The sequence below is a fragment of the Mesoplodon mirus genome (genome assembly GCF_964341445.2).
Source record: "Mesoplodon mirus genome assembly, chromosome: 7".
Lineage (NCBI taxonomy): Eukaryota > Metazoa > Chordata > Mammalia > Artiodactyla > Ziphiidae > Mesoplodon > Mesoplodon mirus.
The window spans coordinates 10,213,410-10,236,695 of record NC_138983.1 but is presented as its reverse complement, the minus strand read 5'-3'; the positions used below and the strand labels follow the sequence as shown (position 1 = coordinate 10,236,695).

General features: G+C 55.1%; 1 protein-coding gene across 1 annotated transcript; it reads left to right on the top strand.

The window, feature by feature from the left end:
* Positions 1 to 2,431: 2,431 nt before the first annotated feature.
* SAXO4 (stabilizer of axonemal microtubules 4) lies at positions 2,432 to 13,243 on the top strand (the record flags this gene model as incomplete). The annotated part of the gene is made up of 14 exons (XM_082629328.1): positions 2,432 to 2,540; positions 2,708 to 2,825; positions 3,086 to 3,239; positions 4,260 to 4,388; positions 5,203 to 5,266; positions 5,695 to 5,807; positions 6,212 to 6,271; positions 6,383 to 6,469; positions 6,808 to 6,921; positions 7,006 to 7,100; positions 8,732 to 8,896; positions 9,402 to 9,495; positions 11,929 to 12,005; positions 13,162 to 13,243. The coding sequence occupies 14 exons, from the start codon at positions 2,432 to 2,434 to the stop codon at positions 13,241 to 13,243; spliced, it is 1,461 nt and encodes a 486-aa protein (XP_082485454.1).
* Between the last annotated feature and the right edge of the window lie 10,043 nt (positions 13,244 to 23,286).

The following is a 23,286-nucleotide window of genomic DNA, read 5'->3' as shown; positions in this document are numbered from 1 at the left end:
ACCTATTCTTCCCTATCTTGTGTTTCTTGAGTGGAGCTCATGGGAACCTCCGTCATTACACTTGGAGCTCTTGGCTGGAGGGCCGGGCTGTGTCTCTTCAATTCTGTCCCTGCAGCTTCTGACCCCCGAACAGATTCATTCCTCTGGAGGGTGGGTGCCTGCCACACCTCTGCTGGGTCCTGGTCACCTCTGAGTCCAGGGCCTCTCTGTGGGGGTCAGGGGCAGACACAAGCTCCCTCACCAGCAGGCCGGTCACCTCCAGGTGAGTGCGGCAAGGGCGTCTCCTGGGGGAGGGCAGCCCCCTTTCCCTCGGCCTCCCCTTCGTTCACACCTCATTCTCCCCTAAGAGCAGGGGCGCACTGGAGCACTGGAGCCGGCTCATTTAGCTCCTGAGAGCTGACGGTGAAACTTCCAGGAAATCTGCCAGCTGATTGTTGAACGCAGCCGTTGTTAAAACTTCAGTGATATAAACTTACATATTACTAAATTATATTTAAAAAGAAGCTAAAAAAATAAAAAATAAAAAAAGAAGCTAATAAATACTTCAAAGTCATCACCTCCTCATTACATTCCCATATTTTCCTGTCATTTATGCTCTTGGGATTACTTCCAACTACTGTATCCCTATGGTGGAGGTACTATAATTGTGGTGGGCTGCTGACCTTGTCTACCCAATTCCCTTTTCAGTAACATTGCGTTGGTAGTTTGAAAGCAACCGTGATGGGCGTGTTTACACCATAGAAATCGACAAATGCTGCAAATCAGGACACTCGCCCCCCCCCCACACACACACACAACCGCTCAGTCCCCAGAGATCCAACTGTTAGACATTCACAAGCCTTAGAGTCGATGTGAGGCAAATGAGCCCTCACAGAAGGAGCATGGCCTGTGGATCTGGCTCACGCCCGTTTAATCCAGACTTCCTCCGCTAGCTGTGAGGCCTGGGCCCCACCTTTCCCATTGCAAAATAAAGCTAAGAAGAGCTTTTAAAAACCGAGCATCAACCACCTGCCAGGTGCTGAATCCACTCTTTCATCAAATCTTCCAACAGCCCTAGGAGACAGGTCCAGAGACAACCCTCGATGAAGATGAGGAAATGGGGGCATTCAGAAGATAAATATCTCATCAAAGGCGACAGATCAGGTTTGAACCACACTCTTCACTGCTGTGGTTTATTGGACCTAGAATAACAGTAGCCAGTTCACAGGGTGGTTTGGGGGATTATGCAAGGTAATGTGTGTAAAAGAGCTTGGTACAGACTTGGCTTTAGCAGAACATAGGCAACATTAATTTACCCCGAGGCTTAAGAGTGGGATCTGGACCCACCCACATTTGAATCTCAACTTTGCTATTTTCTGATTGTGAGATCTCTGGCCAGCCAAGTCACTTTGCTTGTCTAACCCTCCTTTTCCCTGTGTGAAAAGAGGGATAATAATAGCTACCTGGAAGAGCTGTTCAGAAGACTGGAGATAAAAGATGTAAAGTGTCTGATGAGAAGTGGGTACTCAATAAATTGGAGTGATTGTTCAGGATTATCTTTTATTTCATGTCACTCAGACAGCAATTCTGCCCGGCTCTGGTGAGGGACACCACAATAGGGGCTGGAGCCATGGAGGCAGTAGCTTGCCTGGGCAGCTCCTGGCCTCCCCTCCTGGCCAGGTCAGCCCCTCAGTGGGCCCTAGCTTCAGAAGGGCTTCCAAGACATGGGGACACTGTTGCTAGGCACCTGTTGCTAGGCAACACACTGTTTCTTCTGGCCTGGCCACTTGCCCGAGGGCTCAGGCTTCTGTGGAGAAGCGCCTGCCTCCTGCAGCCTCTTGCCCTACCTCAGAGCCCCTGCAGAGGGCAGGTAAGGGTGGGGCCAGCTGGGTGGTTGGGCCCCATGAGAGCTGAGCCAACTTCTAGTGGGAGGTGGGCAAGGCCGAGGGACCCTAGGGAGAGACAAGGAGCCTGGGGCTGGGAGTGAGCTTCCCAGCTGGGGTGGCCAAGAGTTCTCAGGGTGGGCGATTGTCTGGCTATTCAGTTCCCAGAAGAGGGCACATGGGGGTAAAGATCAGGAGCTGAGGAGTCGGATACCCTGGGTCTGAATCCCGGTTCTACTACCTATTACGAGCTAATCCTTCACCACTTGGAACCTCAGTTTCCCAGCTGTAAAATGGGGGAAGGGGTTGGTGATAAGGTGTGAGGAAGGTGAGATGAGACACAGGGTACACAGGTGTTGATGATTACTAGTCCTTTCTTCAGTTTGGGGTGTGGGTGTCGGTGGAAAGGCACAGACCTGGGGGAAAGGCCGCTGTGTGGGCTTCCATCACCTCCTCTGTGGTCTCCACAGCCTGGGCCTGGGGCAGGCTCGGGGCCCTTGGGCTGCCAGACCTATGGGGCTTCTTGTGCTTCCTTCCTAGGTCCCCCGGGGGCCCTGCCCCACAGCATCATGATGGGGAAACTCCCCCTGGGGGTTGTCTCCCCCTCTGTGAAGATGAGTTCGGGGGGCTGCACAGACCCCCTGAAGTTCTATGCCACCAGCTACTGCACAGCCTACGGTGAGGGCTCCTTTGTATAGGAGCCACGCCCAGGGCACGGGGCAGGAGTGGGGACGCCCTCCTAGACCCCTGGTGCGGGGGGATGCTGGTCCTGCCTGGGAAGCACTGGTCACTGCTCTGCCGCTCTGCTGACCCTGAGTCCTCTCTGCCTGCTTCCCCTCTGGCAGGTCGGGAGGATTTCAAGCCCCGCATGGGCAGTCACCAAGGCACAGGCTACAAATCAAATTACCGGCCTGTGGTCTCATGCCAACCCAATCTCAATGCCCTGGACAACCCGGCCATGGGGTACAGTCGGTCCAACCCCTCCTCACCCCCTGCCCTCCCGGGCCTTAGCCCTCAGGGCCATCGGACCTCATCAGACCAACTCCAAGCTCCGCGCATGGGGTCCGGGGTCCTGGGGGACTCAGGGCCTGGTCCTCAGCCTGGGCCCCAAAGGCAAGCAGACTCCCGAGGCTGCTGTGGGAGGTCTGAGGGAGGTGGAAGCCTCCAGGGGACAAGGGGAGTTGGCCCTGGTGGTAATAGCTCCCGCTCCTGCCCCCACTCAGGGAACAAGTCTGCAACAACTTCCAGACCGTGACCAGTCAGAGCTCCCATCCCCTGGAGGTGCCTGATGGCAAATACCCACTGCCCTGGAACATGCACCAGACCCACCCTGGCTCCTCTTGGGAGAAGGCCCGGGCAGCCACCCCCACCAGGGAGGTCAGTGCTGGGCCAGGACCAGGATGGAGGGGGACCCTAACCTGGGGCAGAGGAACGGCTAGAGGGTGGACAGGGTGGGGATCCCTCCAGAGGGTGGGGCTGCACTGCCAAGAGTTGGTCAAGGCTGAGATGACTGGACATGGAGGAGCCACAGTGTGGGCTGGGGTCCCCTCACCTTTATCACCTTTGACCTCACCCCCATCCCCCCATCCCCTCCCCCTCCATTTCCATCCCCATTCTTGTCACCATCATCATCTCTACCATCCCCACCTCCAGTCCTGTTCCCTCCCCACCCCAACCCCATCCCCTTCCCCATGACCTCCCCCATCCCATCCACATCTCCATGCCCACATCACCATCCCCACTGCTGTTGTCACTTTCACTTTTGTCATTATCATCCCCATCTTCTTCATTTCTATCATTGTATGACCATCATCCTTATCATCATCACCACCACCAGAATGGATTCTGTCATTCATTCATTCAGGCAACCAATATGTTCTAAACACCTCTTCGATTTCTGAAGGTGATAAGTGCTGGGAAAAAATATAACAGGGAAGAGGCAAGGACTGAAGCAGAAGTGAAGGAATTGGACCTGCAAGCCAGGAGGGTCAGAAAAGAGCTTACTATGGAGACATTAGACAAAAACTTGAGGGATGTCAGTATTCCTCCGGATGCAGCAAAGTAAGGGAAGAGCATTCCCGGCAATGCAGACAGCAAGTGCAAAGGCCCTGAGGTGGGAGCACCTGATGGGAGGAGGGACAGCAAGGAGGCAGGTGGCTGGAGCGGAGTGAGGAGCTTAGGTCCTTGTGGGCCACTGTCAGGACATGGGATCCTACCCAGAGTGCAATGGGAATACTGCAGGGCTTTGAGCAGGGGAGGGATATGGCCCAGCTTCATCATAAAGGGACCCCTCAAGCTGCTGTGCAGATACTCTGTAGGGGTCAAGGGCAGAATCAGAGTCAAGAAGTGATTGCCATCCCCTCACCTGGAGGGTAATTGGCTGCTCTGTCCTCGCAGGTCAGGAAGGTCCATTTTGACACCCAGGACTATGGGCCCCAGGCCATCAAGGGGCTGGAGCCCAAGGGAGTGCCCTTGCTCCACCATCAGCAGAACAAGGGCTCGCTGGAGTGGGAGGATGCCCGACACGTGAGTGGGTGGCCCCGATGAGGGCCTTGGGCCGGGCAGAGGGGCCAGACCCACCTCCTCCCGCTTCCTTGAGACAGGTTCTGTGCTGACTCACCCAAGCAGCCAGCTCAGTGTGGAATCAGGGCACACACACTCAAAAAGACTGGGGCGGGGAGCTTCCCTGGTGGCGCAGTGGTTGAGAGTCCGCCTGCCGATGCAGGGGACACGGGATCGTGCCCCGGTCCGGGAGGATCCCACATGCCGCGGAGCGGCTGGGCCCGTGAGCCATGGCTGCTGGGCCTGTGCGTCCGGAGCCTGTGCTCTGCAACGGGAGAGGCCACAACAGTGAGAGGCCCGTGTACTGCAAAAAAAAAAAAAAAAAGACTAGCGCGAGCCAAGGGTTTGATATTTGGTATTTCCAAGGCAGCAGCAAAGTGGCCCTCACGGGCTTCCTTACATGTATCTTGGGGTTTAATAGCTGAGCTCCCTTCTCTCCTGATCCCATCCAGGGGCCCAGTGCACTGTGAGCACCCATTTCCTTCCATCAGCCTCTCTCCTCTCTTTGGGCTCCTCCTGCTCTGGGTCGCAGGGGCTCTGGGTCCCGTTGTTCATTACTGGAGTCCAGTGTGGGATGTGACTTAGTTTTCATCGTCATGGAGGAACTGTGCTCTCCTGGTGGAATTTCTGGCGCTGTGATGCCTGATCAGAGAGAGATTTGTGTGGGAGCATGCAGGTCTACTCAAAGCACAGAGGACCGGAGAGCCAGCACTGCCCCCACTGCCTTCGGGCCCTGGTCTACCTTGCGTCCCCCATTGCTCCACTCTTTGTGTTCCAGGGCCCCCGCTTCATGACTTCCGAGTATAATCCCAAGTATCTCAAGGAGCCTTCAAACCAGCCAGGTAGGCAGGCGTGAGTCTAAGCTCAGGCCTCCCACTACACCTCCCTATTCCCGACCCTTGGGAGAGACCCCCGGGGACCCCAGAGCTGGCACAGGGCTAAGAAGGCACCAGCGGAAGACAGAAGGACATATCGGCAGCTTGGGGAAACCATCTCCCCTGTGCTGACCTCTGTGCTTTAGGTCTGCTGATCTCCAAAGGACAACTCTCTTGCTCAGGAGGGCTGTTTGAGGCTTGCCCTTCCTTTTGCTCTCCCCTCTTGCTCTCTGCCCTGGACTCTGGAGTTCCCTGTTGCCCATGATCCTGGCGGCTCCAGCCTCCAGATCCTTGGAACCAGCTCCCCCTCCACCTTCTGGGACACTGAGCCACTGGTGGCCACGTTGGTGGGGCCTGCTGGTCCCAGGCCAGCACAGAGGGGCTGTCTTTTGCAGATCTCTTGCAGAAGAAATCAACTGGGGCCAAGGAGGAGACTGGCTTAACCGAAGCTTCCAACAAGAACCCCATCATCTTCCAGCCGCCCTCCCAGGTCCTCCCTGGGGACCTGGTAAGTCAGGTTGGGCCCCACTAGAGTTTCAAGGTGATCGAAGCTCTCCAGTCTGGGGGTTTCTAGCTTTAAAAATGTATATATATGAGCTGCGGAAGCCTTTGCCCAAACACAAGATGAAAGAGCTTGGGCGAAAACCACCACTTTGGTCCAACTCCCCCATTTTCTGGATGAGAAGACTGAGGTCCAAAGAGGAAAAGCAGCATAGCCAAGGTCACTGAGAGTTCAGACAAGAACCCTGGACTGCTGGTTCCCATTCAGCATCATGCCCTCCTCTCCCTTCTTCCCAAACTCTCCCCTTTCCTTTGTAAGTCCAACTATACCCATTTGTGCTGAGCCCTTCTCTGTGCTCAGGACAAAGGAGCAGCTGAGCAGCCTGATGCTCCTCTGTGGCCTCTTTCCAGGTCCTCCTCCCCGGCCGGAGTGTCACCAAGTCAGACTTTCTCCCCATGACCCATCCTCATGTAAGCTGAGCCAGGGTTGGAGGGGAATGTCTGTGCCACAGCCTGAGGTCCTCCTGTGGGGCAATTGGGATGGTGCCAGAAGACGTGCCAGGGGCTGCTTTGCTGCCTTAGGGGGATGAGTTCCTGCTGGTGCTGGCCAGAGGCTCCGAGCAGGAGACCGGCTTCAGCCAAGTGAATGAGAGGACTCTGAACCCCAGAGTGAGTGGCCTCGGGGGGCTCCTTCAGAGAAGGGAGCATTAAGAGGGGAGGAGACAAGGAGGTTTCTTGGACCTTGTGGCATTCGATCCGGGCAGTGCAATATGGGAAGAATCAGGATATTTGGAGATGCAGAGGAAGGCCCCCTGGGTGGAGGGGGAAAGGCCCAGGGGCTGGAAAGTGAGGGGTGTGTTCAAAGCCGTGACTTCAGTGGGGCTGGAGGGGGATGCATCCTGGGGCTGGGGCGGTTGAGGCTGCATGGGCCTCTGCCTGCCTTCCTTCCATCCTGCTGCTTCACCCTGGCCACCCGGCCACCCTTCTTGTGATTCTGTCCCTTGCAGGTGCCCCCTTCCGGCCCAGAACCCAGCAGCATGAACCACTGGCAATTCCAGCCCCCGCAGAGGATGCAACAGACAAATGTTGCCCTGCTTGGCCGGGAGACCATGGGGATAAAGGTAAGGCCTGGGGTACCCAGCCCCTACCCCAAATCCCCACTCCCTCCTGACCTGAGAAGTCCCCTCTCTATCTCTCTGGTGCAGGACCCCACAGGGTTCAGCCTTAACAACCCCAGCTATGTCCGGAGCCCCTATGACCCTGACCTGGATAATTGCTACCTGACCACCTACAACCAAGGGTGAGCCCCTCTTCCCTACCCACATCTGGGGCTGTGAAGCTGACCCATTTTACAGACAGGGAGACTGAGACTGGGAAAAGTAATGAGCTCACAGTAATGAGTGAAGAAGGCCAACACTTGATTAATGTGGGTTCCCCCAGAAGCAGACCCCAAGCCAAGGAGTTGGGTGTGAACCCTTTATCAAGGGGGTCAGGGATGGGGGTAATGGGGTGGGGAAGGGATGGCAGCCAACAACAGTGTGTTATTAAACCAGGTATCCCATGGGGAGACGCTAGAAAACAGTGCAAAGCACACAACTCAGAATGATCCCAGCCAAGGAACGAGAGAGGTGGGGTATTCATACCCCACACCCATTGATCTTTGGTTAAGGGCTGTCCCCAGGGGCGATATTAAATCCCAGGTACCTCCTTGCTCCAGTCACCCAAGGGCAGCTTTCCCAGAGATGCAGTGCAGGCCATTGGTGGACAGGGGAGAAATAAGGGAGTACAATGGGGTCTGTGTGGAGCAACAGGGCATCAGCTAAGACACCACAACCAGTCCATGGCAGGTGGACTCCATGCACTCTCAAAAGGTAAGCTCTGGGCTGTGTGAGCCCTGGGCAAGGAGTGAGTGTCCTGGGCATCAGGGAAGGCTTCCAGGAAGAAGTGGCCCTAGAGTCATGGGGGAGGCTACCCAGGCCAGGACTGGGTGGAGAGGGCATCACAGAAGTGGGATAATGGAGGTGTAATTCTTAGGCAAAAGCCTCCCCTCCTGGCCTTTGTCATCTGTGTGTCAGCCTGTGTCATCTGCGCCCACACTGCTCCCCGCCAGCTCCTCCATCTCCCAGGGTGCTCTCCCTGCTGCCCCCCATCCTTGGAGCTCAATGCTCCCTCTTTTGAATGGGGACGCTGAGGCCCAGAGGGTGGAAGTGGTGCCTGAGCCTCACAGCAGATCCGTGATGCATGTGGCTGCTCCAGTTCCCGTGGAGGGCAAGGGGGAGGGGCAGAGCCTCACTCTGGGTGTTGGGGGACAACTGTGTTCCTGCCCCTCCCCAGGCTCCCGCAGACCCTCAGGCCCAGCCACCTCTCCTTCCCCCACCTGCCTGTCTGGTTTTCTGAGCGCTCAGCAGGTGTCAGGCACACCGCTCCTTCCTCATGGGCCCAGAGCCCCAGGGGCTGTAATCACTGATTTTCTCATTTATCTATCTCTCTGCACCCCCTTTGTAAACTCAAGGGCTGGGCCCACATCTTGCTCATTTTGGCACCTTCAGAACCCGGCCCAGCGCTCGGTGAAAATTGGCAAAATGGAAGAAAAAGTCAAACGCCCTGAGACGTTCACAGGCCAGGGAGGGAGGCGTGGCATCTCTTAAAAGTCTTTTACACTCCAGAGTGCTGTCTCAGCCTCAGGGGCGGCACCGAGGGGGGCGCCCAGCTCAGGGGCAGAGGGAGGGCACGCTTGCAGGGTAAGAGGTGAGTGAGTGGACAAGGCCTTCGGGAATTCCTGGCAGAGCGAACAGCGTGGGCAAAGGCAAGGAGGCTGGAGGACCTGCAGCAGTTTGTGCTCCGCTGGAGCCGAGATTCCTGCTGGAAAAGAGCAGAGAGGCTGCCGGGGACAGAGGCCAGCTTCCCGCCAGCTACTCTTCTGTGTCGTAGGCACTTCGAGAACATCCCCAAGGATCTAGACCGTGAAGGCTGGACTCGAGGTGGCTTCCAGCCCCAGAAGCCCGGAGGCTACGCCCTCAACCAGCCGGTCACCCGCCTGAAGGCCACCCCCAACCCCACGGAGAGCCTGCGGCGCCTGCATCCCCACGTGGGCAGGCAGCACGCCCCCCAGCTGCTCTGTCCTTTGCTGCATCTAGGCCGTTCCCCGGCCTCTCCTCCCTCCTTCGTCTGTCTGTCCGTCTGAGAGGCCCATTTCCTCTCTCTGGTTTGTTCGTTGCCTCTCCTGCCCAGCGGGGCGGCTGCCCTCCTCTGCCCAGCGACCCCTCCCTCTGCACGGCTGCTCCCCACTGCCCCAGTCCCCGGGGCGCTCGTGTTTCCAGGCATTTGGCCAGCTCCGACCTGCTCCCTGCCAGCTGTGGGGTGGCGTGTGTGGGGACAAAGCTGACTGACTGGGGCTCTGCCTCTCTGACACCTTTCTGCTCAATCCAATTCCTCAGAAATCCCATTTGTACCAATCATGGCCCAGAGCTGGCCGGCAAAGACTCTCTGTGGCTTGGCCGTCCCGGCTGAGCACTGGCCCCGTGCGGAGGTCGGGGGGAAAGAGAAGGTCCGGGCTCGCTGCCTCTACCCCTCCCTCCCCTGCATCCCCTCCTTCCTGCAGGACCCTGGTCTCGGCTGACCCCTTCTACCGAGCCACACTTCCCGGCAGCCACAGCAGCAGCTTCACGGCACACCCCTCTGAGCCTGAGGCCTGGGTAAGGGCCTGGGGGACCTCCCTCCACAGCTGCTCCCCATGCAGGGGTGGCCATCGTGGACCAGCCCCCCATCCTAAGCCCTGGGGTCAGGCCAACCCTGCCCAGGGACCCCAGCCCCAGAGCGAGGGGTGGGAGATCAGGGGCGTCTCGGGGTGGGGAGAGTGCACAGACCACCGGAGACCCTCAGGCCTCATCTCTGTCTGCACAGGTTTGCTGACCCCAGGGGACAGGAGCTGGCTACTGTCCCTATTCCCACATTCCCCCGGGGACTCCCCGGCTACTTTCCTAATGAAATAAAGAGCAGTGAAGCAGTGCAGTGTCAGCGCGGTCAGAGGGGGCTGGGAAAGGAGGGGTGAGGGTGGGGAGTGGGTGCAGGGCTGGAGGGGCCAGGGCCAGGTTTGGAGTCAGGGAGGCCTGGTCGGACTCACCGTCACGCTCTGGACAAGGCATTTCGCTCTTGAGACTCAGTTTCCTCTCCCATGTAGGGGTCTCCGAGGACCTGTGCTAAGCGGTCCGTCAAGTGTGGAAGGGAGGAAGTCCCAGGGAGAGGCAGGAGGGCCAGAGTGGGGGGAGGCGGAGGTGGGCGGGAGGTAGGTCTACAGCATGGGGCAGGGGATCAAAGCAGGACAGCCGGGAGCCCTTCTGGGTTTAAAGGAGAGGGGAGGAAGACTCTCCTGGCCGTCTGGTGGTTAGGTCTCCACGCTGCCCGTCTTCCAACGCGAGGGGCGCGGTTTGATCCCTGGTTGGGGAACGAGGATCCCACATGCTGCGCGACGCAGCCAAGAAGTTAAATAAATACATACATACATATACACCCACACACACATACACATACATATACACATACGTACATACACTCAGATACACGTAAATAAAGGAGAGGCGAGGACAGCTGGGCAGGAAGAGTCGCAGAGATCTCTCTCCAGAGATGGTTGGAGGAGGGTCCGCAGTGGATGGAGTCCCCAGACACCGACACTGGGAGGGGTGGCGGCTGGTCCCAAAGGCTGGTGCCCCAGTGCCTTTGTGAGAATTATAACAAGGCTCCCTCTAGGCAGACGCCTCCACGTGAGCACAGGACCTAAAGAGCAAAAGTCTTACGGGAAGAAAAAAGCCTCTCTTTCTCCAGGTGCTGCAGCCTGAGACCGGGGCCCTCGGCCTGCAAGGCGGAATCTGGGCTGCCTCTCAGAGCCTTCCGTCACCTCTGCCAGGTGCTTTTGTGCAGTACACAACCATACAATTGTACGCCGTGGCCCTGCTAACACCAGCCCCTTATTTTATAAATGAAGAACCTGGACCCAGAGAGGAGGGTGCGTGAGCTGCTTGAAGTCACACAGGACAGAAAGGCAGCAGCCGCCCCCGGCCGGGGATGTCCCCTGCACCTTGCAGCCCAGCCCCGCATGCAGGAGGGCAGACTCAGTGGTCCAGCAGTTGGTCCCCACCCTCCACCTCTACCCCTACCCCTTAGTGGGAGTCTGTGGAACAGCTCTGCTGGCCCTGGGGCCTGGCTGCACCCAGCAGTCTTGAGCAGCAGGCCTGGGGGCTGTCCAGGGCCTGGCTGGGGCTCCATGTGGGATGTGGGTGGCTCCAGCTGGCTCCAGCATTGGAGGAGGGGAGGAGGGGACACAGAGTATCTCGACTACAAACCCCGCCAGACTCAGGACCCACCGACAGCCCCACAGACTGTGGGTGCGGCCCGCTGGTCCATAGCCCCCAACATCAAGGGTAAGTCACCAAACCAGAGACTTGCCAGCAGGGCTGGGACATAATAGCGGTCTGGCCATAGTGAAGTTGGGGGAGAGGGAGGGGTCAACCAGCGGCTCCTGCCCACAGGCACACACACACAAAAGCACACTCAAACACAAGACGCACACAGACCTCTGAAGACATGCACACACAAACACATACAGACGCATAAACGCCAACAGGCAACTACACGTAGATTCACTAACACAATCACACATAGAAACATATGGAAACACAAAACAGACACGTACACAAACACACACCTTCACATAAACACCCAAGATGCTTGTACATGCAGACCCATAAACACACACAGGCAGACCTACAGACACTTCATAGACCCAGACATGCAGACACACAAAAACAGATGTATAGAGACCTCCAGGACAGACGTGAGCACACACACACAAACACACCGCAGCCCACTCCGTTTCACCTCTCCATGTCCTTCCCCACCAGTATCTTGCTGCAGCTCGTGTTTCCTGCTCACCCTACCTCTACCGGCTCAACGAGGGATATGGTGTCAGGGACACTGGCGCCAGATGACACCCTCTCTCCCCAGCCCTCCCCCATCGTCCTGCACCCAATTTCCAGGCCATGTGACCTGGGGCCACCCCGGGATGTTTCCTGAGCTGGAGCTGTGGACCCCACCCCTGAGCTCCCCTTAGCCCCTGCCTTCTCCCCCTGCAGCTTCTCTCCCAGGCAGACCATCCTGGCCTCCCTGTTGGGGTCCTGGGCTCCAGCCCAAGGGGTCGTTTGAAGATGAGGTGACCCAGGGCGTGGGGTGGCAGGAAGAGGGTCCAGGAGGAACCAAGGTCAAACCTAGGTGGTCCTAGAGCCCCTGCCTGGTGCAGGACACAGATTTCCTCATCTCTAGGTGAGGAGGCTGACACAGAGAGGTAGAGCGACTCGCCCCAGGTCACACAGCCAGTAAGGAAGTCTCCTGGTGGGGGCGTGAGTGGACTCCAAGTCATTCCGGGCTTCCTGACCTTTGCTCTTCCCACTGAGTCACTCAGGGCAGGACCCCTCGGTGAGGGAACTCAACTTAAATGGGCAGAGTGGCCAGTAGTGGGCACCAAAGGAGGCAAGGCTGGGGGCAAGCACCCCGTGGAGGGGCCAGCCCAAGGCTCTGCCACGGGGGTGGGAGCAAGTGAGGCTGAGAAGCGGGCATCCCCGTGGAGGAGGCAGGTTGGGCAGGTTTCAGGGGCCTCGCTGACCTTATTACGGAGCCCTTCTCTGTCCCCCTCCTCCGTTATGAGGCTCCAAAAGGGCACAGACGGGTCTGTCTTGTTCACAATGAACTTCTAAAGCCCAGGGTGGTGCCTGACACCTTTGCAGGTGCTCAGTAAATATTAAATAATGGAATGAATGAACGAATACATGAACGAATGAACTCTGCCTGCCAGTGGGGGCACCAGATGTGGGTTCTAGGTGCCACCTGCGCTGTGCCAGGATGTCAGTCACCCAGCCTCCCTTCATCAGTGCAGCCCAGCGGCTGAGACCCTGTTGTGGCCCCGACCCCTTGCCTGGATGCCGTGGCTGCGGCCCCCGGGACCCCTGTGCTTTGACCTCCAGGCCACCCCTTCTCCCTCTGCATGTGCCTTGTTGCTCTCCCCTCCGGCCCAGCCTCTGACCAAGCCCAACCACGCTTCCCTGCAGTGGCCTGAGGGCCCTGCATTCCAACCTTGACCCCCGGCAGGTCCCACGACCACGGCCGGATCAGTGCCAAGCAATCCTCTGTGCGTCACCAGGGCAGGAGGGGTGGGCACGTCTCACCCTGTGGCCACTTGTGTTATTGAAACCCCGTGGGAGGGACTGGCCTTTGCCACATCACTCTCCTTTGTGCTGTCAGGTGGAGAGCTGGAGATGTGGCTTCATTTTCAGGGGCCCGTCCGCTCACGCCTCTGAGACTTGAGCTTCCAGTCTGGCCCCGACCAGCATCAGCCTGGCCCCCTTTCCTCGCCTGGGCCCAGGCTGTCTGCAGCGGGTAGCTGTCAAGGCTTGAGCTCTAGAGTCAGGCTGCTTGGGTCCAAATCCCGGCTCCCCATACCCTGCGGCTGCCTCCTGCCTCCAGCTGACCATCTGAGCTACAGCTAGGAGCCGTGCCCGCCCTGTGGGCTAGAAGAGCTGCTGCGGTGATGCTGGAACAGAGGAAACCCGAGTCCCAGATAGGAGTGGGGACTTGAAGTTGTCACAGGGTCTGGCCTTTGTCCCCTCCTGCTTGGCCCTGGACAGGCCCCTGAGGACCCTTCTCTGGGAGCAGGCCTCCACTTGTCTGGGAGAGTTCGGGTGGGTGCTCCACCTGTACAGCCTTGCAGCCTAACCTGGAGGCCCCTTCAGGGGGCCCTGTCTCTCTCTCTCTTTTTTAAAAAATATTTATTTATTTGGCTGCGCCGCCTCTTTAGTTGCGGCATGTGGGATCTAGTTCCCTGACCAGGGATTGAACCTGGGACCCCTGCATTGGGAGCGCAGAGTTCTAACCGCTGGACCACCAGGGAAGTCCCGTGGGGGCCCTGTCTCTGAGGCCAATTCTCCCAGGCCCTCCTGGAAGCTGTTCAGCTCAGCTGTAACCAGGCGAGTCTCTCCTTTCAGCGGGTGCCTATTGAATCTGTTCCCGAAAGCTTCCTGCCTGCCCCACCCCCTGATATTTTAGAAACAGCTCTGGGGTGTACAGTGATGATGATTACCCTTTATTAAGCCCTCACAGCCTGCCGGGTGCTGGGAACATTCCGTGGGCCTTCATCGTTTCAGCAGGAACGCAGCAGGGCCTCCCTCTGGGGGAAGTCTGGGGACGCAGGTGGGTGCTGCGCTGACGGCATTGGGGTGGGGTGTGGAGCCCAGAGGGCTGATGGGGTGGCAGGATGGGGACAGATGCTGGGTGCCCACTTGTGACGCACGCGGACGTATGTGAGGCCGAGGCCCGTTGTGGCGCTGTGGCAGCTGATGTTGACGGGCACCATCTGGCCTGAGTCACGTGGCGACCTGAAGCTCCACCAGCTCGTGGGCTTGACAGCTGGCCCGCTGGGAAAAGGCATCTGTTCATGGGAACGGGATGCCTGGCGGGCTGGAGGGAGGCCCTGGGTGGGGAGGCTGCAGGAGAGTGGGTCTGTTACCCACAGACAGATGGAGGGCCTGAAAGTCAGAATCCCATCCCCAGTTTCCTCTCTGACCATCTGGAGGGCCACCCATTCCCACGGAAATGTTCCCTGAACGGCAAATATTTTAGAAGAGAGATCAGACCCAGGAAATCCCCACCTGGAGCCTCTATTCAAGGTCAGAGGAGGGCCTGATGGGGTCTTCCAGGCGCCCTGACACTCCTTGCTTCTCAAGATGCTGCTACAGACAGGGTTTGCCAAGAAAGTTCTTTGAGTCATCAAACTTCACCCCTGGAAGGATCTTTGTAAAAACCAGGTCAGCCTGAGCCAGAGAGATGCAGCCGACTCCCAAAGGCTCACGGCTTAGAGAGAGCACGCTTGGGTCTCTGTTAGGAACACAAGGCCTTTCCCATCACATCACTGCACTGGGGGGTCTCAAGTTTGCAGCTGGTGAAAAGCATGGGGCTTTATTTTCACTTGCTGAAGAAGAGGTGTGTGTGTGTGTGTGTGTGTGTGTGTGTGTCAGAGGTCCCCAGTTAAAGAGACAGGCCAGAAAGGTATCTATGAAAGGCATCCTAAGAGAGAGATTGGGCGAGATCCTGAAAAAGCTGTGCTCAGGAAAGACTTTGGGAGCCTCTGGGCCCAGTGAAGTGTGGCCCCTCTGGTCCCTTCGAGTCCCTGTGGTAGGACAATCTTGCTGCAGGGGCACTGGATGCTGGTCCTCCCGCAGCCGCCATCCCCACCTGTCCTCAGAGGGGATTCTACACAGTCCCTTCTGCTCTGCCCTCATTTCCAATTCAAAACCTGGGGTGGGTGCTTCTGCTGGGTGGCTCCCAGGTCACACGCCCGCTTCCAACCTGCAAAGGAAGCTGGGAAATCCCAGAGTTTTCAGCTTCCATAATAGGACGTGTGGGTTCTGCCTTGTAAAGCAGCTGGGGTTCTCCAACCTAGGAGAATGCTGGGAGGCCCAGAGAATTCAAATGTCCTTCACATGTGGGTTACCATCAAGAAGAAGGAAATAAGCCTCCTGTGAGCCGGATGCCTTACACGCCTGGCAGGGATGCTGCTGGCCCTTAAGGACTTCTTATGAGACGTGGGACAACAGACCCTTCCTCTATTGCTCTAATAGTATACCAGTCTATGAGGTTCCTGATGCAAATGGAGCCCCTTGGACATGGTTCCCGCGTGCAGGGCACCACCTGTTCAGCTGTGTGCACAGCAGGTGTGGATTTCACAGGCACATACTCAGGAGCTCAGAAATGTACCTTGGTCTCTCTGTAACTGGCATCCATCTCTTTGCTTCCAGTCCAACTTAGTCCTCTTTGAATTTAAACTGTCGACTGAAAAAAAGTGCACAGTGTGAGAGTTGTGAGTTAAGTTTTATGTGGGGCTAACTGAGGACTACAGCCCAAGAGGCAGCATTTCGGATAGCTCCGAGAAACTGCTCCGAAGAGGTGGTGGGGGAGGCAGTATATATGTGATTTTGGTGAAGGGGGAGCACATGCAATCGAGTACATGCATATTTTTTGCAGAAGGTTGCTGTGAGTCTTGTGAAGGTTTCTGCTTGTCACGAGGAGCAGACGTCAGCATGAAGGATTTTAGGGCTTTTCTAGATACGAGGAGATGCAAGAAGTGGGCTCATAAAATCTCCTGAAAATATCTAACTATCTGAACACCTGTTCTGCCAGTTTTTCCCAGAGCACAGAGTGCCTCATTCCTGATCTCCACCCTGAGCTCCTTTCAGGGGGTGTTGAAAGTCAGCAGCTGCAGTGACTCATAATTTAATCCTTGTAGAGGTAGATGGCAAGTGCCCATCTGTAGCTGACAAAACTGTCCATTCAGGACTCAAATCCAATCGGGTCAAGATCTGCCCCTGCTCCCTTTCATTTCCTTCTCCAGGAGGGTGTATACATGGAGCTTGCTGCCGGGGGAGAAGCATCCATCCATGTTGACTCCCCCTGAGATGTGGGAACTCAGTGGGCTTTGGTCATCCACACCTGTCCTCCCTGTACCTGATAGGGACAGAGTAAAGGGACAAAGTAGGTAATTAAATAGCTAATCCCACGAGGGGATTGTAAATAAAGAAAAAAGGACGGGAGACCCCTGTAAGTTAATGATCACTCAAGAAAGCAGGTTTGCTTAACCACAAAACCAAGCAGGCTTGCTTAGCAACAAAACCATGCAACAGAAGCATGAGACACTCCCCCGAACACTAAAACAATTATGGCATGAGACCCACTTCCTGCCCAGTGAGCTCAGTAAGTTAATGATTCCTAGGACATCCTCCTCTGGGCGCATTAAACACAAAAATAAAAAAAGATATATATATAAGGAAAGGGTGACATTATCCTGAAACCTGAAATGCCATTTTTAGCATATGTTACTGCCTCTGTGCTCATTTCCCTTGTGCCATGACAGTCCTGGCTTGACCACGTAGGGATAAGAAAACCCCCCCACCTGACATGGAAAAGGAGCTGATGATGGAAGCGTGATGTCTACTCAAGAATGTGGAAGAAGGTGGTCTTTTTCCCCTCGCCACTTTTCCTTTGATTATAAAACTGTAGCCCACTAAGTCCTTGGGGCGAGGCATCCTCTCGCCTGCCCACTTGTGAGCCTCACAAGCGTCCTATTCTAATAAATCACTTCTTATCTATCACTTTGCCTCTTGCTGAATTCTTTCTGCACCGAGATGTAAAGAACCGGAGCTCCTCAGAGCCCCCCAGAACTCCACCTAGCGGTTTCATACCTGCCCAGAAGCAACTGTGACACTCTGATATCTGGTTGCCAGGGTCACGCAATCCATCCTTCAGCTGCCTTACGTGGGCCACACACGCATCTCCTCCAGGTCCATCGGCTTGCTCTCAGACACACCAAGTCTGCACTGGAGGTGCGTAAACTTCTGGATGCTCCCCCTCATGATACAGGGGTGTATAGAGGATTCTGGGAAGGGGCCAGTTCTCTTCCATTTCTACGGAGGCTTCTCCATACCGTGGAGGGTGGGGGGGCATTGTGGGAGGACTGTTGCATCCTCAGGACATACCTGGTAAAGGAAGTGTAGGTCCCCTCTGCCCTGGTGTCCCCCAAATGTACTTGGGACCTTTTCATGGCACCCTCAAGCTCAGCCCAGAGCAGGTGGCCAGGGACCCAGCATCCAGGTTTAGGAGTACTGCTCTGCCCGTTCTCCCCCACCTGCCTGTTGAACCTTGATCTCCTTTTGGATGGGATCTTGGCTTCTGTGATGGCACATGCTTCCCCACTCCAGGGCTTACAGCATCAGTTCCCTGCTCTCCAAGTTCAAAGCCAAGCTTTTTGACTTACAAAAAATACTTCTATCTTAAAACGGGCTCTGTGTTTCAAAGCATCTTTTGCAACTCAAAGCCAAGCAATTAACTCTTTGTTCTGAGTTTCCTTTGGAGAGCAGAATATGAGAAGCTAATTTAGCATCTGAATGGAGGGGAAGGAATATAAGGAAACTGCCTCCAGAGGAGCAGCAGTTAATATCTCAAAATGATAATACCCAGCTCCCGTGTTATCTCACTGACATGATAATCCTTCGAGGAGAGGGTGATTGCAAACCATTCCAGGGCTGGGACTGGGATGAGGCGAGTGAGGTATTTCCCTGGGCACAAAATTTAAAGAAGTGCCCCCAAACTGAGGAATGCAGATAAATAGTAGTTCAATGCAATCTTTTTTTTTTTTTTTTTTTTTTTTTACTTTTTTTGTTTTGGCTGCACTGTGCAGCCTGTGGGATCTTAGTTCTCTGACCAGGGATGGAACTTGTGCCCCTTGCAGTGGAAACGAGGAGTCTTAACCACTGGACCACCGGGGAAATCCTTAATGCAATAATTTAAAAAATCAAAATTAGTGCAAAAAACTCATGATGAACAAAATATCAAAATTTAGAATAAAGGCGGGATTCGTACTACTGATTTTTCCTTTTGCTACAGGCTCCAATATGGATCACAGCACTGGTACCAATCCTGCCTATATTGCACTCACCTATTATTTCTCTTGATTACTACTGAGCTTTTTGGTACCCCCTTAAATTTTGTGCCCGGGGCAAGTGCCTTACTCACCTCACCCTAACCGCCCTCCGCACCCCCCACCCCCACTTCCCCCCAACCCCAGCCCCACTCCAACACTATTTGGGACTTTTTCCAGATGTGAGAATTGAGGTTCTGAGAGGGTGAGTAGCTCAAGTGGGACAGATGGCCCCAGGGAACCTGTGGGAGAGAGACTTCCCGTTCACTCATTCAACACATATTCCTTGAGTAGGTACAATGCAGCAAGCACAGGGCTGAGTACCACGGAACATCAGTGAACAAGGTCCCTACTGTTGCCGAAATCTTGGCTTCTCTGTGCACCGATGCCAAACAGAAATACGGAGACAGAGATTTTGGAGGAAGAGAGAGATGGCTTTATTTTTCTGCCAGGCAGAAGGGAAGACACAGCAGGCTAGCGCCTCAAGAACTGTGCCCCCCCTCCTCGGGGAATCAGAGAAGATTTTATACGTGGGGCTTGCAGTCTGGGGTATATGATAAGGATCAAAGTAGTGAAGGTCTTGCATTCTTCTTCTTCCTGCATTATTTCAAAATAGTCACATCTGGCGTCAGGCAGCCTGGTAATTGGGTCCGTCTGTCTCTGGGTTATCGCCTGCGACCTTCTATGTGACATGCAAACACTACAAGGGGTGATTTGCTACAAGGGAGTGCAGGATGTAATTAGGGAGTGCAGGATGTAATTCACATAGTGTTAAAGAGTGATAGGTTAGCTTTGTGAAGTACAAATCTAGTTACAAGACACTACAGATTAGTAACAGTTAAAATAAAACTAGGAGTGATTCACTCTTTCAGGCCAGGTTATTTTTCTTCTCTAGCCTGTTCACTGTTCCCTTTATTTTTCTTGTTCTCATGGAGATTATATCTTGGTACAGAGGAAACAGACTTCAACTAATTCATGGTTAATTATTTATTTAATTATAATGGGAATAAGTGATTTGAAGAAGAAATGTGGGAATTCAAGAATCTGTAACACAGGGGCTTGACTCTCATGTGCTCTGGGGGATCTGGAAGGATTCTCCGAGAGAGGAAGGTTTCAGCTGAAATCTTAAGGATAAGCAATGTGAGCCAAGTAGAATGCGAAAAAGAGGGACTAGCATGTGCAAAGGTCCTGGGGTAGAAAGAAGCTGGTGCATTTGAGAAACTGAGAGAAAGTGTGTTAGACCAGGCCAATTCTGTAACAAACAGCCCTTAAGTCTAAATGGTTAAGCATATTAAAAATTTATTTCTCATTTGCTTCACAGTCTAATGTGGGTCAGATAGCTTGTCTCCAAGTGGTGACTTGGGGATCCAGTTCCTTTCCACCTTTAACACTGCAGAAAATAAAAGAGAGTGGAGGATTGTGTGGGATGTGGCATGCGTCATTTCTGCTCACATCCATTGGCCCAGTGCTCATTCCAGGGCCCCACCCCATCAGCCTGAGAGCTCAGGAAGAAGTGGGATGGGGGGAACAGAAGCTGGTGACCCTCAGCAGCCCCTGCCACAGGGAGGGGGACGAGGCCAGGCAAGTCCTTGGTGGTCATGATTGGGACCTGTGTCTGTAGTCTTGGAGCAAGACTGGACTTGCATTTGGCCACAGATCTAGGAAGGTATTAACATATGGGTAGCTGCCAACCGTGACCACCATGGCCTCTTCCAGAAGGAAGGAACCATCATGCTCAGAAGCCATTCTGGAACGTGGAACCTACCAGAACCATTAAGATGGTCAGGTTACCATGCACAGCGTGGAGGCATGGCCCTGGCCATCGAGTCAGCCTCACTCCCTAGGCCTTGTTGCTCCAGCTCCGGTGTCCTTGGGAGAGATGAAGGGGGTTGGCGGGGGGGGACTGAATGGAAAATGACACTCTCAGCTTTCAACAGACCAAGCAGGTCACTCTCAGAGCTCTGGTTTCAGGGGAGAGTGATCCCCAAGGTATGTCTAGGCTCTAGTTTCTAGGGAGTCTGGGGAGCAGACGCGCAGAGGCTGGGTTAGCCTTGTGAGTTTAGCTGTTTAATGAAGGGCTCTGGGCCAACGGGGGGCCAGAGACTGCCCGGGATTTGCTAACAGGAAACCCCTGAGCCCAGATCACAGCCCCTAGGGGCCTCTTTGCTCTGCCCTCCTCAGCCTGTTTTGGGGTTCCTAGGCTTGCCTTGTGGGTTCTAGGACACCCCCATTTGGGCAAACACTGAACCCCAGGGCCTGGGATCAAGATCTCCAAGTAGGGCAGTCCTGGAAATCTTTGTGCTGTTTGCAGGATGGGGGCAAGCATTTCGGCATCCTAGGTGGTTTCTCTGATTTTCCCTAGCTGAGAGGCAATGAGACATAGTAGGAAGAGGCCTGGCTTTTCAATAAGATGGACTGGACTGGAATCCTGCCTTTGCCCCTGACCAGCTGTGTGACCTTGATCAAGCTACTTAACTTCTCTGAATCTGTTTCCTCATCTGTAGGGCAGAGGGATTTAGTACCAGCCTGGCAAAGCTGTGGAGAAAGGTAAATTAGATAACCAGTAGGTGCTCAGTAAATGGTAACCATCATCACCTTGTGGAAGAGAACCAAGATGGGAGGGGTGGGAGCCGCACAAACCCCGAGACACAGACAGACAGACACACACACACACACACACAGGCACACACACACGCGCGCGCACACACATCTTTCTTGCAGCTGCAGCCAAAGGGATCCGGTTAAAATGTGTGTCAAATCATGTCACTCCTTTGCTCAAAGTCCCCCAGTGAACTCTCACCCAAAGTCAAAGCCAAAGCCTTCACAGAGGCCACAGGCCTTCCGTGGTCTGCCCCCTGCCTTTCTCTCTCTGGCCTTGTCTGCTGCCAAGCTCCCCTTTCTCCCCGGGCTTTCTGTGGCTCCCGAACACCCAGGCACACTCCTGCCCTGGGGTCTTGGTATTGCCATCCCCTCTTCCTGGAATGCATTTTCCCCAGATGTCTGTCTGCTTGGTTTGTTCCCTCTTCCCATCTTTGCTCAGATGCCATCCTGTTGGTGAGGCCTCCCTGGCCACTCTGTTTTAAATGGGGTCCTCATTCCTCCTCGTCTCTTCCTTGCTTTATCTCCTCCACAGCCTGATCATTGCCTGACACACCGAAATGCGTTTTCTTTTTTTTTTTTTTTTTTCTTTTTGCGGTATGCGGGCCTCTCACTGTTGTGGCCTCTCCCGTTGCGGAGCACAGGCTCCGGATGCGCAGGCCCAGCGGCCATGGCTCACGGGCCCAGCCGCTCCGCGGCATATGGGATCCTCCCAGACCGGGGCACGAACCCGTATCCCCTGCATCGGCAGGCGGACTCTCAACCACTGCGCCACCAGGGAGGCCCCGAAATGCGTTTTCTTGATGATCTCCACTCACAGGAATGCAAGTTGCACAAAGGCAGGGTTGTTTGTCTATGATGTTCACATTCATAGCCATCCCCAGTGCCTGGGCACACAAGTAGGGGCTTAACGTTTGTTGAATGAATACCTGAATGATGGAGAAGACTCAAGTTCTGGCTGGTGCAGGTAAGGGGAGTGGGCCATGGCATGAAGGATATTGTCCCTTTCCTTTTTGGCCAAATGAGGGAGTTGGACTAGACCCTCAGGAGATCACAAACCATGGGAATTGTGTGCATCACGGAGCGAGTTCCAGCCTCCATGCACTTTTCTGGGATTAGGGTCACTGGCTTCTTACAGACATTTAACAGAGCATGTGATCTCCCAGAGGAGCTAAGCACCCTCCCAGCTCTGACATTTCGTTGTTGGCTCTAATACTTGCAAATCCTTGCTTTCTAAGAACCTACGAGGCCAGCATTCCATGATCTTATTCAAATCTCAGCAGCCACAGTGGCTCCAAAGATCAGTAGGGGGGCATGGGCGGGGATGGGGAACCAGAGGGGCCTTGGCAGGGTCAGTGGGTCAGGTGGCTGGGGTGCTTGTGGGGGCACGGGAGGGGCGACAAAGGAGACTTCTACATTATACGTGCTGTTTTCATCCTTTTATTTAAAAGAAAATAGATTTAAAGCAAGTATGACAAAATGTGAGCCATTGTCAGTGCTGGATTCTGGGCACAGGGGTGTTTATCACAGAGAGCTTTGTACTTTTTCTATATTTCAAAAATTTATTTTAAAAATAAAGATTTGGAGGTGGGCAGGACAGTTATAGCTCATGATTAGGAACGGAGAGGCCGTTTTGGGGGGCCGAGGGGCCTGTTCTTTGGACATTTTTCCAGTGTATGTGAGCAGAGGGGCTGGCCGGGATCTGGGCCCATTCCTGGAGCTGTCAGAGCCCCTCCCTGCTCCAGGTTTCAGTTTCCTGCCTTCCTGGGGAGCGGGGAAAGGTTGAGAGGCCCCGTGCTGAGGGTGAAGCTAATTCATTAGTGACGCCTTGACAAGGACTAGGCGCCCGCAGTGACAGTGTGATTCATCAACACGATTGCCCCACTGCCAGCCTGCGTGGGCCCGGAACGGCAGTACATTTTACCTTTACTCACTGAGAAGGGCCTGGTGGGAGGCGAAGGTACAGCATCTACCCAGAGCAAGAAAAAGACTCGGAGAAAGAAGAGGGCTGGTCCCCTGTACCCTTGAACCCAGGAAGCTCTGCCAAGCCTGGTGCTGGCGTTGCAGGGGCTCATGCAGTTCCTGCCCATGCTGGCAGAGCCCAAGAGGGCTGCCTGGTGCTGGAGCGCCAGCTCCGAGCATGTGGTGAGCGGGGCTGGCTGGGCTTCCTCCTCCACAGCAAATGTTCCCTTGGGGAAACTGCTGGGGGGAGGGTGGGCAGGAGGGGGGCGGGAGGTGCTCATTCTTATCCCGGCTGCCTGGCTGGGTTTTCCTCAGCTTTCTGGTGTCTGAGGTGTCACCTTTTCCCAGTTCTCCCAAAAGAGTAGAAGGGAGAAAGTTGGATTGGGGCTTAGGTGGGGTCTGGAAGGAGCTT